Source organism: Gavialis gangeticus, unplaced genomic scaffold (assembly GCF_001723915.1).
Source record: "Gavialis gangeticus isolate Ggan-Ray unplaced genomic scaffold, GavGan_comp1, whole genome shotgun sequence".
Classification (NCBI taxonomy): domain Eukaryota; kingdom Metazoa; phylum Chordata; order Crocodylia; family Gavialidae; genus Gavialis; species Gavialis gangeticus.
This window is the reverse complement of record NW_017729031.1, coordinates 71,762,660-71,778,559: the sequence shown is the minus strand read 5'-3', so window position 1 is coordinate 71,778,559 and position 15,900 is coordinate 71,762,660. Positions and strand designations below refer to the sequence as shown.

Below are 15,900 nucleotides of genomic sequence, written 5' to 3'. Positions count from 1 at the left end.
GGCCTTGAGGACATCCTCAAAGAGCTTTCCCTGCCCTCCTCTTGACCGTATGCCTTGACTAAGCTGGGAAAATAAAACTTGCTTAGGGATTCCAGAGTTGGACATCCAGATGATATGGCCAGCCCAATGAAGTTGATGCTGGATGATCATTGCTTGCAAGAGGACACTAATGCTGGTGTGTTTGTCTTCCCACTGGATTCAAAGGGTCTTTCATAGGCAGCCTCGATGGTACTTCTCTAGTGACTTGAAGCATGAATGCTGCGTGGCCCTGGAAGCTGGGGGAGCGTGGCAACTGCCTGCAGGCGGTGGTGGCAGTGTTAGTGTGTCGGCGTTGAGTGGAGAGCTCCTGCAAGGGGGCCACAGTGGTGCCAGTGGCGGGGGGTGGTGACCACCCACAGATGCTGCCAGCGCTCTCAGTGGTGGTGGGGGTGGCAAGTGGTAACCACCCACAGGTGCCACTAGCAGCGTCAGTGGCGCTTTTTGCAGGGAGTGCACATGCACCCACATGCACCCCCTACTCGTTGCTAATGAATTGAGGTGTCTCCTGTATGTTTTCCACATCCCTACTCTATTGAGGAAGGTGGGCATCATAACTACTTTTTTTTTAAAGACATTTTTCATGTTCCAAGCCAAATCAAGTCCAAATCCATGAGTCAGTCCAGAACCATATGTGGCCCTACAACTGGCAATCATCTCCCACCCCCACCAGAGTCTTTTGGCGAGTGTCCTACGTGCAGGCCCAAGCCCGGAGGTTCGCCTGCCCCCAAGTTTCGCCTGCCCTCAGCCATATGCCCACAGGAGCGAGCTAGGGAGAAGCCTCCCATTTCCATCAAGTGGGCTTAAAGCCCCAACACCTTGGCGAGTACTAAGCAAACAGGAAGAGCCGTTATTCCTGGATGCTTAAGGAAAACTGCCTTCACGGACCCAGATACATGGCCTTTCCTACTTGATAAACCGTGGGCTTGGTTTCAGACCTGATCTCACGATCTTGGAGCGCTCATTTCCTCGGACATTTGAGGGCTGCACGCGTGCATTTGAGGCGATGTTGGCTTTCCGCACGGAGGTCCACCTTCTTTCAGAGAGCCGGCTTCCGAGGCACAGGAAGATTCAGTGATCTCCATGGAGGAGCCTAGTAGTAGAAGTACATGGCCAGGCGGACACCAGCACCACAAGCTTCCCCGGTGTGTTGCCCCCTGGGGCGCGGGGCAGGGCAGGGGCCGGCGCGGGGGCTCCCCCGGGCGGTCCCGCTCACCTCGGCGACCTGCCCCGGTGGGCGGGGCCATGCAGATAAGCTTGGCGCTGATAGGAGGGGGCCGCCTCCCCGCCCCGCCCCGCCCGCTACAAAGGCTGCGAGTCCGGGGCTGGCGAGCGTAGCCGGGTGTCGGAGCGGCCAGCGGGAGCTGGGGCCTAGCTGGGCCCCTCGTTCGCCTCCGTAGCGCCTCGCCGCCTCTGCCTATAAGGCTATCGCTTTCCCACTTCAGCTACAGTGCTAGCTAAGTTGGGAAAGACCCACCCAAGGCTGCCGCGTGCCCGCTGCTTTGGGCTCCTAGGCTCCGTCGGTGCTTGCGGGGACCCCAGCGGCGCGGGACTTGGCGGGGGGCTGCGCGCGGGCGGACATGAGCGGGGCCGCGGAGCAGGCGAGCGGCCAGGGATGCTGCGGTCAGTACCACGGGGCAGGTAGTGGGGCAGAGACCAGCCAAGGCTGCGGGGACCCTGGTGCAACCCTCAGGCTGGCAGCGAGCTACACCCTGCGCAGGTCCTGGTGGTAGCCCCTGGCAGGTGTGTGGGGAGGGATGCAGGGGGTGCCATGGGCTCTCCAGGCAGTAAAGGTGGTGCACAGCTACATGCCACCTTCGCTCCTGTGGAGTGGCGTCTTTCTCTGGGACTAGTCCAGCCAGAGGCCTTGGTGCAGAGGCAGGTAAGATTGCTCTGATAGTCTTTGTTCCCTCCTGTTTGTCCCCTCTGGCAGAGCTCCTAAAGGGCGGTTCAGTGAACCACAGGGAAAGACTCAACAGAAGAAGTACTGTGCTGGTCTGAGCAGCACATGCAGGCAAATCTGTTTGTGTCAATACATGACTCTGTGATTCCACAATTTCTTGGGGTGATATCTTTCATTGGACCAGCTGCGTAGCTGGCATGAAGGTAGACAAGCTTTCAAAAGAATGCAGGATGTTCCTTGTCAGGTCGTAGACTCATTGGGTGATTAGACTGCTGACAGCCCTCAACTTTGTGTAGTCCATCATGCACCCTTAGCATCAAACTCTTAGTTGTAAAGAGAGGCAGGAGGTATGGACCAGCTGTGGACCACTGGTGAGCCACAGACCACCTTTTTTGATCACTAGGGAGCTGACTTTAAAATGGCATAAAACTCATGTGTGCTAAAGTTGCAAAATTACTCTGTTCCTCTTTAGCATGTCTCCTTTTTTCTTTTTTCTTCCCAACTTAGGCTCCTTGGTCACTTATTTTACATCTGCAAAGTTTCTTCTTTATCTTGGGCATGCACTGTCCACTTGGGTAAGTTTTTAAAAAGTTGCACCATGCAGTGAAATAGTATTAATTTGCATTTTGATCCTTCTTCATGCTGTTTGTATTTTAACAAGGAAAAAGGTGGTTCTGATCTGTCAGCAAAAACAGCAAAGTGCTGGGGGAGTGTTCTCGGTAATCTCCATGCTATCCAGAAGATGTGCTACACTGTGCTTGGCAGTATTCTAATAGAAGTGTAATATTCAGGAGCGTCCGGTAGCCAATTCTGTTTCCTTATACATTGAGTAATACCTTACTCTCTGAGCAACCTTACTGAAACCAGTCAGGCTTGTTAGACTAAGGTAATATTACAATTTGGTAAAGATTAGGAACAGTATGTGAGCCTTGCCCAAACAAAATGTTTTATAATGCAGTGACCTGGATCTAATAATTTGAAGGATTTGGTGAGAAGGTATAGTATACTCAGTATTCAGTAATGGGGCAAGGGATCAATAGTAGTGCTTGCAGTCATTGGCATTTACTAACAAACCTCTACTTTTTGGTACTACCATTTCCCCGTTTAATAAAATACTTGGTTGTTGAAACATTGTTTATTTGGTCTGTCAAAAAAAAAAAAAAAAAGGTCCTAAAACTGCAAAAGCATCTGTTATGCTGGGAAGTAGTTCTAGACATGGTTATCTTCAATTTTTATAAAGATATATGGAAAAATAGGCCATAGCTTAAGAATAGAGAGAAATGTTACTTTTTTTTAAAGTATGGTACTCTATTACCTTGTAAATAACTGATTTAGTATTGGATTAATAAGGCTGTTAAACTCTTTAAAATAACTTCTTTCTCTAGAACTCGTTTGTTGCCTTGGTCTTCTGCTATATAAGCTTCTAAGTGAGGGACTGCCTTGATGTGTGCGTTGCACAAAACTGAGCTTGGCTGCTGTTATGACTATAACATTGCACACCTAGTTCTTTGCAGTGTGTCACTGGCTAAACAGAAGGGTCATAGCGCAATGTCTAATGGAGGGAAGTTTGGAGAAATATCAAACTTGTTTAAATAGGTAAAATACATTTTAGCAGTGGTTGTTATCTTGCCCCAAAATGTTTTTTTTTCATAGAAACAAGGACTGTTCTGTCCCCAAAACCAAAAAGGCATGTAAACCAGTAGTCCATTCAGACCGAGATTCTGTCCTTCAGTTGTGTGGTGCCTTCCTCTGTGACTTGTCCCACTGAAATCAACAGTGGTACTCCCTACAGAGCAAGGTAAGATCTCTCAGCATGAGAGAGGGTGATGGGACTGGAACATGAAAACACTAGCTGCTCATTCCCCTTAATATTTAGAGATGTAGACAAATTCAACAAAGCACTTCAGCTTGTGCTTTGATTTTTACTATTAATCACATGCTGAAACATTTTGTTGAACTGTTGTCTTTGATACCCCTTATTGCCTCTTGCCAGTTCAGCAGTTAGTGGGGCTGAATGAATGAGTGCTTTCCTCTCATTTGGTTTCTGTGGTCTTGGTTTGTGGCTGAACACTTCACAGATACCTTGGTTATACCTGTAGGTGGAAGACCACATGGGAATCCTGAATGCTAAGTAGCAGTGAGGCCTGGGATTGTTAAATTTCAGAGATCAAACCACATTTGGTTTGGTGGTAGGCATATGGTAATATGTGAGTAATAGAAAAAATAAAAGCTACTTAAAGGATGATTAGACTTAAGTAGTATAACTTTTCATGAAGAAAGAGGTTTCAGTTCCCTACTGAAAGATCTCAAGAAGAACAGGATAAAGCCTCTTAAAGTGTGCTGTCTTGTAGGGTACACTTTACTATTAAAATTTCTTGAGTCCTAGTGTAGCTTAAAGCATAATTGTTCTGTAACTGCTTATTTATAATTCAGCTATGTTTTCTGCCACTAATAGATAGTCTCTGCTTGGCAATTAAAAAAAATCAGTTTTAAAAACAAATATGCCTACCTGTTGGAAACAGCCTCAGATTCTTCCAGATTAGCTAGGTACATGCAGATTATTCTGACCCAAGTACTCTGGGTGAAGTTACTTGGTCATGATGAAGTCTAACTGCTGATCCTGCATCAGTCTGTTTTTGTTTTGTTTTTTGTTTTTTGTTTTTTTCAATAGTAGTATTAGAGTGAGGTTTGAGCTATGACGGTCCAGGAATTACTTGAGAGGCAAGGATTTTTGGGGGGTTTTGGACGAACTGCATGGTTGGGATAAGGTTAGATAAACTTTTGAATGCAAGACATCCATCAGCTCACTTCTGATCAATATTGCAGTGTGTATGAGATTTACATTATTGCATTAATGAAGCTAATAGAGGGTCATACAGCATAATACAGATGTAAAGAACCAACAAGAGAAGGTTGTACTTTGTGTATATTTGGGTTAGTTGCTGATGGCAAGGTGGTGCCCTATGGAAACTGAGTGAAATACTGAGTGGACTAAAGTCAATAGGACATTGCCTTTGACTTCTGTATGGCTCAGATTTTTTTTTATCCTAAATATAATGGCTATTAGTGCTGACTACTTTCCTTTTTGAATGAAATTTTGTAATTTTTTCTTTTTTTATCTAGCTACATCCAAACAAGCAAAGCTCTGCAGCATAGATCCCTTTTAGTGATTTCTTTTGCATTAGTTTCTTATTTTAATGAACAAGTAAATTAGGCTATCCAGGTTCTATGGTTAGATGATGACTCATTTATTTATAAGTGAAATTTGACCAGGGAGTAGTTTGAATCTCATGGAATTTCACTGATCCTTAAAATCAGGAAAATACATAAACTTACTCTTCTGTGACTGTTATAGAGGAAACCTTGATTTAAGTTTTACAAAAGTAAACTCGGTTGTTAAGTTAGTCATCAAGTAAGGTCAGGGGTTGGAGGAGAACTTCATTTTGACATAGAAAACATTTAATTTTATTTCAGCCTCATTGGGTTCTGATTCTGACAGCTCTCACAGGGAATGGCATAAATGAGTTTACATTTATGAGTGTTTGCAGAATGGGAAACTCTTCAGTGTACACACTTAGCAAAAGCCAAAGGCCAGATTTTACAGTGAGTGTAAGGAGTGTGCATGTATGCTACTGTTACTTCAGTGTACTTCTATATGCTTTCACCAGCTATTATTATGGCCCCAAATATAGTGTGACTACTTATGCTTTTTTTTTCTCTTTTACTGGCTTGCCTAACTTATGACTAGCTTTTGCTGTCAGTTCCAGTAGATCTTGGTGCATTCTTAGTGCATCTTGAAATACTCTGCATTTCAAGTCCTTACCATAGTTTTATTAGCTATACTGCATAGCACTGCTTCTTTAAGAGGATACTCAAAGGAAGAAGACATTTCAAATGGTTTTAAGGGTGGTCTGGTGCCTATGTGAGGAGGTAAGCAGTATCCTCTCCGTGTTCGTCATCCCCTGCCTACCCCAGTATCCCACTGACAAGCATCTTCTGCAGCCACTCCTGATGCTAGCCAACCCTCCACCCCAGCTCCCTGCCCCTCTGCCCCCACCAACCTCTCTCCAACACTGGCAGCATCTCTGCCAGCTGCTAGCATGTTGTGATTAAAGATGGGTAGGCAGACACTCACCAGAAGAGCCCTACTTTCCAGCCCAGCTTGCCTCTTCTTTCTCCCATGCTTTTGGGGCCAACTAGAGGGGCCATGAAGGCTGGTGGCTCCAGTCTGCAGCATGCAATGCTTTAAGAGTATTTTTTACTTAGTCGTTTAGAAAATGTGCTGAAAGATTCCTTGAAGAAAACATTTTAATCTCTAACGTTTAGTGCTTAAATGAAATATTATTAGGTTCTTGCACTTGGCCTTGTAACAAAGCTGTGAGAGAAGTAAGTGTCCACCTCTTGCATGGATTCTGAGGCATGCAATAATGCTTTTTTCTTATTTTGTATTGAGCTTCATGTGGATGAGGTGATGTAAAAAGCAGAGTTGGCAACACCCTGTAATTTAGGATTTTGATTACAGGGGACGCAGTTTTGTATTTGTTGCACGTTCAAACCTTGCAATTATTTGTATGTTCAAGAAGCGTGGATTAGGCACAGGTTGACACTACAACAATACATTCAGAAAATGAGGGTGAAATCCAGGTTCTATTGAAGTCAAAGGCAAGACCAAGTAGTGTATCAAAGATTTGAAAGGACTAAGATTTCTTTTTGCAGAGGACAGGATAGATCTGCACCTTTTATAGACTAAATAAGATTCGTAGAGCATAAGTTTTCATGAACATGAGTTCAAAAGTGTGCATGTTTTCATGCTCTCTCTCCCTTTCTCATTATTTTATATGTAATATAAAAATAGATACTGGTTAGTCCTTACAGTGCATATCTACCCTGCCTTCTGCTTGACTTCAGATTAACACTGTTAACTACCTTTCTGCTAGGGTTTTTTGCTTCAGAGAATCAGTGAGTTTTAAGAAAGTAAGGATGGAAGCATAGTGCGTGAAGTCAGGAGTGAGAATATCGTATTCTCTCAAATGGGAAGGAAAAAACAAGAATGAAACTAGTGCAACAGAAATACTGTTCTGTTCTGGTTAATAATGGTTTCTAGACATTACTTGGAGTTGAAATGTTTTTTAGACGGAAATGCTGTTCAAAGTTGATATTGTCCATCTGAACTTGCACAGCTGGAGTTCATAACAAACGGTCTGCTTCATTCATGTGAGACAAAAGCTTCAAAGGTGGAACAAAGTTTTTTGTATAATTTTAAAAGCGCTGGGTCTGGTGAGGTTAAACCACTATAGGCAATAATTGGAGTGTTCTGTAGCGGGAGAATTCATACACAAATTAACAGTTCTGGAGTCATGTACAGAACTTGACCCATAATATAACCATAGAAAAAATTACATTCTGTGATGCATCAGGATGAGACACTAAGGCTAGGGACAGACATTCAAAAAGCCTGAGCCTGAATTGATTCAATCTTTGCAGGTTAGTCTAACCTGGCTAGGCTGAACCAGTTTGTAATTGTACAGACATCCCCTCTGGGCTGAAGAAAAGCAGGCATATGCCTGTAGTGGCTCAGGCTAGAAGTTGGATGTGCTAGTATTTATCAACCCATCAAGAAAACAAAAGCCTTTCTCATTAATTCAAGCTCTCTTAGCTCCAAAAGGCCCTAAGCAGACACTGTCCTGTCCACCTTACCTAGACACCTCTCAGCATAAGCTAGCATACCACATGCTGGCTATGGTCCATGCTGTGGCAGAGGGGTGGTGGGGGTGGGGGCATGGGGCAGGAAGAAGCTAGGCAGATCCTGCTGTCTCTGGAGCTCCAGCCAGAGAGTGAAGGGGAGGAGCCAGCATAGCTCTCTGGAGTAGAGAGCCCTGCCCAGGGCTGCAAAGCATCTGGGATGCGGAGGACTCTGGTTTAAGTTAAACTAGGAAGAGGTCTGGGACAGACATTGCATAAACTGGTTTAACCTGAATCAGGTTAAGTCTGATACTACATTCAACTAGGCTTATCTCAAACTAGTTTCAGCCATTTTCAAACTGGTTTATGTGCATTGAATGTCTGTTCTGTTACAGGTTTAAACCAGTTTCTGATCACTTAAATTGGTTTATTTGTAATGTCTGTCTCTAGCCTAATTGGGCACTGATCTAGACGCAAGCAAGGTTTGTGTACAGAATGGTGACATGATTGGGTTTTTATTAGTATGTGAGCATTTGTGTGGTTATCCTGATGAGACATGAAAATGTACTAACGTGATATCAAAATGTAAATAATGATCTATCATTTATTTCCCCTCTCTATTAAAGGGAGATCGGATGTGGCATTTTGCAGTGTCTGTCTTCCTGGTTGAACTTTATGGAAACAGCTTGCTTTTGACTGCAGTCTATGGACTGGTTGTGGCAGGATCAGTCCTTCTTTTGGGAGCCATTATTGGAGACTGGGTGGACAAGAACTCAAGGCTTAAAGGTCAGCAACCTCAGTGTCTTGTTTACAGATGACCAACATCTGTCAAAAGGGGAAGTTAGGCAAAATGGGAGTCAGCATGTAGCATGCTGTAAAGACTCCTTATATTAAATATGAGATCAGGCTTGCTCACATTCTAAAAGTCTGAAAGCTTAGCAGAATCATATTGTGATAATATTAAACCATTCTACAGGGACAGTATCAAAGAGGTACATAAAACTTGTTTTATCTTTTATCTGTTCCTTACTGAGGCCAAACTCCTACTGTAACTAGATGAAGAGAGACAACAATGAAACCTGTAAATTGCCTAAGAACAACAGACTCGGTTCCCTGGAATCTAATAATCTAGCAAGCAAGCAACCTAACTTCATTGTCACTGGCTCTTCCTTTTGTCAGCCACATCTGCATATCTTGCAGCTGCTTGTTTGCTCTGCTAACTTTAAATACTAATGTGTGTTCTTAGTTACCTTTTAATTTTCTAATAGTGCATTTTCATTCTTAAGTAATCTAGCTACTACTTTAAAAATAGTTCTAAATACACGGTTTACACAATAATGCTTGCTTCCGTTAAAAATGATTACCAAGTGTGTTTTCTACTGGCTGCTTTTTAAAAACAGTGTCAGTGTTTAAATAGCTGGGATTTGTTTTGAAGTGTAGATGAATGGAAGAAATACCTATTTAAGTTGCATTATATCATTAGGTTAAGGAAATCATGAAAAAGCTGGATTTGACTTTAGGTATAGAGTACAAGATTACAGTTGAGTCAAAGCACTACATAACACTAAATCTGTGCACATGAAAATATTCTACCTTGTAAATAAACTTTAAAAGAAAATGTGTGAGAACACTCGTATTTGCATAGTAGGTAGCTGTACATCATTTGTACTAAAAACCTAGGACTTCATTTTTTTTTTTTTTTAACCTGAAATAGTGGCCCGGACATCCTTGGTTGTACAGAATGCATCTGTTATCTTATGTGGTATCATCTTGATGCTTGTCTTCCTGTTCAAGGCTCAGCTTTTGACCTTATACCATGGATGGCTTCTTGTAAGTGCTCAAATGTTAATATTTCTTATGTCTGTGATAAGGAAGTGTTTGCTTTGAGGGAGGGAAGAAGTGAGGAACATTTACACTTCCCCCCCTGCCCCATCTCAAACTACTTTCATGTATCCTTTGTAGAATTAAAACCGGCAAATAAAACTATTGTTGGTATCATAACAATTAATAGCTTAATACAAGTCTAGTGACCATAGCAGTGAATGACTCTAACAACGATATAAGGGACTATGGCTTCCTTGTTTAAGATGTAGGAAGAGATATTTTGTGGTCTTAAAATTTGTGAAATTTTAGCACCCTTTAAACTCAATGGTAAAACTCCACAGATTCCAGTGGTGCTATGGATTTCACTTGCAGAACCACATCCTGACTTCAGGAACTATGAATTGGTAGTTCTATTGACAGAATGTGTGCTGTGTTTTTTTTCTTTGTTTGTTTTCCCCGCCCCCATTCCCTTCCCTTGCACCCATGGATATCAGTGGAGTCAAAGGATGCCTTGCCAGTAATGCCAGATCAGGTAGATTTAACTCCATCTATTGTTTGTTTGTTGAAGACTAATGATTTTATAAAACCAAAACCCATCATTTAAACAAGAATTATTGTCCTATCTGAATAATAATACTCATGCAAAATGTTTACAATGTAAAATACTCTAATTTGGGTTGTAAGAAAAAATGGTGGTGATGTCTTTGGTCCATCATTTTATTCATGCTTTATTTCCATTCCCCTAGACTCTCTGCTACATCCTGGTCATCACAATAGCAAACATTGCCAATTTGGCCAGTACTGCCACAGCAATTACAATTCAGAGAGACTGGATTGTTGTAGTTGCAGGTGAAGACAGAAGCAGATTGGCAGGTGAAACATTCTTTTCATTATCTTGAAATGTTTTACTATGTGATATTGATTGTGCAGGTTACAATTTTACTTTGCAGTCAGCACATTTTTCTGTGTTCCAGGAGTTGCAAGAGAACAACAGTTTAAAAGGGCAGATCTTTTCCTTCTCTATTCCTGACTCTGTTTAAAAAAGATTAGAAGTGACTGTTCTAAAATTCTGATTACCTTGCAGCTGACTAGCCATAAAACTGTCTTTTTTTTTTTTTTAATCCAACTTGTTACGTTGTCAGGGAATGCCTGTTTTTGTTTTTGTTTTGTTTTGTCTTTCAACAAAGTATGTAGCTTTTTCCATCTAATGATCTGTGATATTTCCATGTGACCTTTTATCTTTCAGGGCTAGATCTAATAAAGAACTGAGGCACTGAAATGCCTAACTTTTCTAGGCTCCTAATTCCAGAGTAGAGTACAGAACCTTGTGCTGGCTGCATGGCCTTCTGGATAGTGCATGGAGAGAATTAGAATAAGACTTAAGGCTAGCCAATAAGAAAAAGCTGAATAAAAAGATGTCTGCAGTCCTACCTTCCTGAGACTCAGGTGCTTTCCTTAAAGTTTCAAGGTGGCACTGCCATCCACTTGACAGCTACAGCCCTCAAATCCTGTCCTAAAGTTAAGCACCAATTTCTCTCTCATAACTCAGGAAGGCTTAGTCTCTTCTTTTACAATGGAACTGGAAGTGGTGAGCTTCTATTTTAATGACTGTATTATTATGTAAAATAAATGAACAGTTCTGGGCTCAGACCAGTAGCGTAACTGAAAGGGGTGGTGGGGTCAGCAGCCATGGATGCTGCACTTGTTGCAGGGGGTAGAGGGAGGGTGCAGAAGCAGCTATTGCCACAATTAGCATGGGAGGAGCCAGTGCTAATTTGGCACAGATCTGCCCTGCTATGATTGTTGAGGACTGCCCTTTCCGCATGAGTGTCCTAACCAATAGGCTTTGGAGTATTGCTCACTCTCCCTGGAGCACTGATTCTGGAACTCCTTTCTGCTTAGTGGAATGGCTTCAAGAGCAGGCTGTTCATGCAGAAGAGACGCTGCCTGATCCTACTAGGATGCGTTCAGCAGGCTCTGAGACTGACAACAGCCCAGTAGGCAGACTTAGGGAAAGGGATGGCTAGTTCCCTGATTGCTTTGCACTCACCTCATGCTTATGCCCATTCATGCCCTATCAATAGTGGGGCAGTTCTGAGCCACAGGCCCATAGGGTTATATGCATTTGCAAGAACTTTAAAGTCAAACCAAGACATCTATGGAGTTGGATAGCAGCTGAGCAGAAATTTTCAAGGTGGTAGTTTTGAATTAAGGTGCCTACGTTTTACCTAATGCTCTTTTGTTTTGCTCATCCTTTAGTCCATGCATTTACTGTCAAAAGTGTTATCGATTAAGGGAATGCCATATTTGCCGAACATCAGAAAGAAATTACTCTAGTAATTAAAAAAAAAAAAAAATGCACAACTCTGGCATTTCACTTCCCAAAATACAAACTACTTTTTCTAGTTTTTTATTTTGTCTTTGTAGTGTTTTCTTTGCAGTTCCTTTGTTAGAGCAGTATTAGAGTTTAATTTTATGAGTTCATACACTTAAACCATTGATGGAAAGAATTTTCTAACCTTTGCAGAAGTTTTAAAACTTTAATGCTTCTTGTTTAATATTTATTATGACTATTTCATTTAGCAAATTGCACTTCTTTTGCATGTCACCTGATACTGAGGGAGCAACAGGTTTGAAGAAAGCTATCTTGCCTACATTATACCTTTCTGTGGGCAGATCTATATATGCTTTAATGTGCACTAGCCTGTTTTAATGTGCATTAAAGTGATACAAAACCCCCCCATTGGCTCTTGTACACATACAGGGAGGCTGCTAGGATGTGCTGTAATTACAGTGTGTTGGAGCAGACTCAATTAATAATGTCTGCTGGAGTATGGTAATTACTCCACTTCAGCAGATTCCAGTGTCACTTGTATCAGTGTCCCTGTGCTTAAAAATGGCAGCAGGGGGCTTTGAACTAAAATTTGTTTGAGCTTTAGTTCAAAGCGCCCTGCTGCCATTTTTCAGCATGGGGATGCTGATGCATGTGATGTACTTTTAAGTAGTGCAGCTCTCAGAGCTGCGCTAATTAAGGTGCCACCCCTGCCTCCCAGAGCGCATCTATAATGCTTGTTTTTTTGTTGTTTGCTTTTGTTTTTAAAACACTAAATGCATTCAAATCGGTGAATGTGCCTTTTCTAGTACCTCTAAATGGAGGTACTAAATTTAATGTGCATTACCTAAAGCACATTAATGAACATGTAGATATGCTTGTCTCTTAAATTCAGACTGACATAACATCATACTACCATTATATTTTTGTACTATAAAATTATAAAACAGGTCTCTGATGCAGTTGAGGGGTTGTTGTGGTTTTTTTTTTTTTTTTTTTTGTGTTTTTGGGTTTTTTTGAAACCATCATAGCTAACATCTCAAATGTCCCAGAAAGGACTGTATACACCTGTTTTTCTTAAAACTTCTATAGCCTGAACAAAATAGGGACCTTTTTTGGAAAAAAAATCTGAACAACATTGTCTTCTGTTTTATGCTTAATATAAAATGTTAGAATGGTCAAGGGATTTGTGACCACTGTTGTCTTCAAAAGGCATATGAATGGATATAGGTTTCTCGAAGAAAAAAATAAGTTAGCAGAATGATCAATAAAATTTACTCTGGTTTCTTGTTCCTCACAAATGCCTGATGGTTCTTTCTATCCATCTTTTCTTTCTGTGTGGTTTCTCCTGGGTAACCTTGGGAGTAGGGGAAAAATATGCTACTCGCAAGCAATTTTGATGAATAGAGAGGTAGTTAGCTGTGTTAATCTGCTATGATGAAGTAGCTTCTGATGAAGTAGGCTGCCTGTTTTCATAATGTACACATTTTTTACTGAATTAGTGTCTACAGTGCCCCCCTGCCCTGCCTTTTTAAGCAACTCCATGAAATTAAGCCTCATCCATTTTAAGATCAAAAAAATCTTCTTGACAAATAGGGTATGCAGATTTTCATAATGCGTTTCCTTTCTTTCATGCCTTGATTATCTGTGAAATATTTTACACTTAGCTCTGTACATGAAAGCTAAGTACAGACAGTCAGAAAGCCCAAGGCTGAATTACTTATTGGTTCAATATATGCAGCTTAGACTAACCTGCAAAGATTGAATCAAGTGAACAGATGTTCATATTGAACCAATAAGCAAGCGAATAGACATTTTGATTCTGGAAATGCAGCCATATATTTGCAGTGTTCCAGGCCAGAAGCTGGGGGATGCTAGAGCACACCTTCCTGCTTCACTGAACCAGACAGTTTGGGCCAAGGCTAGCCCGCTCGCCCTGCGAGGTAGGGTGAGGGTTTCTGGGAAGCTGCAAAGCATCCTGGGATGCTGGTGGACTGCGAGTTAACTTGAGCCTAGAGGGGATCTTGGATAGAAGTTAGACTTAACTGATTTAGGTTAAAATCAGTTTATTAGATATTACATTCATCCAGGTTTACCTTAAACTGGTTTCAGCCATTTTAAAAGTGGTTGATGTGCACTAAACTTCTGTGTTTATAGATTTGAACTGGTTTCTGATCTCTTATACTGGTTTATGTGTAATTTTATCCTCTTTGGCTAGGGACAGATTCAACAATGCATTGAATGAACAGGAGCAGTTCCAGGAAAATGCCTGCCACATTATTTTACACAAATCTCTCACTTTTAAATCTTTCTCTGCAGCTTTTAAAGGCTGTATTTAGAAAGAGACCATGATTTTAAGCATCCACATTTAAACACTCAAGTACATGGCTTGTTTTGAATAACCGGAAAAGCTGAACACCTACCAACTTCCATTAAATGCAGAACAACCCTCAGTTGCTGATTAAATTCTAGCAGCTTGGGGTGGGGGGGGTGAGGTGGATGGGATTAGCAGCAAGATGGGAACCATGAGCTTGTATTAGGGGCCACTCCCTCATGTTTCCAGACTAAATGTAGAACAGGAAAGGAGAGAGGACTTTGCTCACTGAAGTTGTGAAATGATTGATGACCACTATAGGCAGTATGCCTCAATGAGGAAACTTGAAACCAAACCAAAGGTCTGCTGCTATCTAAGTAGGTGGTGTTTGGTCATCCATAATTTCAGAGGTGAATAAAGTGGGCAAGAAATATGTGATTCAATACTATACAGATAACTTGAGAAACAATACTCATCCATTACAGGAACATATTAGGGTGTTATCCTTTGGACATATGACACTCCCACTAGTTTCAGAGGGGTTGCACATGGGCACTGTGATGGGATCAAGCTGTATCTACAACAAGTGTATAGTGGCATTTTATGAAATCAATGATCCATGATTTCCCTTTCATGGATTAACACATTTCCACTTTTTAGCATTTCCAAACCTGCAAGACTGATCTTAAGCAAGACTGACAAATGGGAATTTATTTCATGAACTTCCATAATTTTTCCAAAAACATATATAATAGATCTATCTGTAGTAAAAATGGTTGGTACATAAACTTCTGTATTAGTAGCTAGCCTATAGTTTGGCCAAACTGTAGATCCAGTTAAATGTAATGGGAGTTTTGCTATTGGCCTTATGAACCAGGCTTTGGTTTCTGTGAAATCTAATTGGGAATTAACTACCATACTGTCTTACATATACAAATAGCTTTATTTTAAAAATCAACTGCTAGAAATTTGGGGGGGAGGGTCTTATAAGTGAAGAAATACAGTAATAGCAGTTTCTGCAGTGAAAGTAATGTTGCATGTTCTTCACATGAAACAGCACAACGAGCATTCTGGGCTCCTTAGCTGCTGTTACTTGGTTATTTACTGCTACTTGCCTGTATTTCCTTGAAATGGCTCTCAAGATATATCCTCAAAATATAGGCAAGTAGCAGTAACTGAATCAAAAGTGTCTACCTTTTTAAGGGAATACCATATCTGCAGAACATCAGAAAGAGATCAACTCTTCTGGTAGCTTAAAAAACCCTCCAAAATACAAACTTCCTTTTTTAGTTTTTTATTTTGTCTTTACAGTATTTACTTTGCAATTTCTTTTGTAGAGCAATATTATAGTTTAACTTAGTTCATACACATGAACTATTGAAATATATTTTTCCCTTCTACCTTTCAAAAATAAGGTGCACATCTTATTCTGGGGCATGTTGTATGCAAGAAAATGTGGTATTTCCACTCTGATTTGATAATATGAACATTTGTATCTGACAGATATGAATGCTACAGTACGAAGAATTGACCAATTGACCAATATCTTGGCGCCATTGGCAGTTGGTCAGATAATGACCTTTGGCTCTCCAGTGATTGGCTGTGGATTCATATCTGGCTGGAACCTGCTCTCCATGTGTGTTGAGTATCTACTCCTGTGGAAAGTTTACCAGAAAACCCCTGCTCTGGCTCTCAAATCTATTTCAAAAGTTGAGGAAACTGAACTGAAACAACTGAATTTGCAGAAAGGTACTAGAACTACTAACCCTCCCTTTACTCCCCCCCCCCCCCCCCCCCCCACCCCCACAA

At 41.4% G+C, this 15,900-nt stretch overlaps 1 protein-coding gene across 2 annotated transcripts in view; it reads left to right on the top strand.

Moving 5' to 3' along the window:
* Window positions 1–1,104: 1,104 nt before the first annotated feature.
* Window positions 1,105–15,900, top strand: part of SLC40A1 (solute carrier family 40 member 1) — a 19,585-nt gene continuing 4,789 nt past the window's right edge. Inside the window, exons 1-6 of one of the 2 annotated variants that reach the window (XM_019523084.1) lie at window positions 1,105–1,141; window positions 2,447–2,514; window positions 8,248–8,407; window positions 9,336–9,451; window positions 10,192–10,318; window positions 15,595–15,840. In XM_019523084.1, the coding sequence (XP_019378629.1) occupies window positions 1,120–1,141; window positions 2,447–2,514; window positions 8,248–8,407; window positions 9,336–9,451; window positions 10,192–10,318; window positions 15,595–15,840 (739 nt within the window). In that variant the 5' untranslated portion in view covers window positions 1,105–1,119. Of the gene's footprint in view, window positions 1,142–1,362; window positions 1,660–2,446; window positions 2,515–8,247; window positions 8,408–9,335; window positions 9,452–10,191; window positions 10,319–15,594; window positions 15,841–15,900 lie in introns of those variants that run through there. The other variant, XM_019523083.1, reaches the window with a different exon arrangement.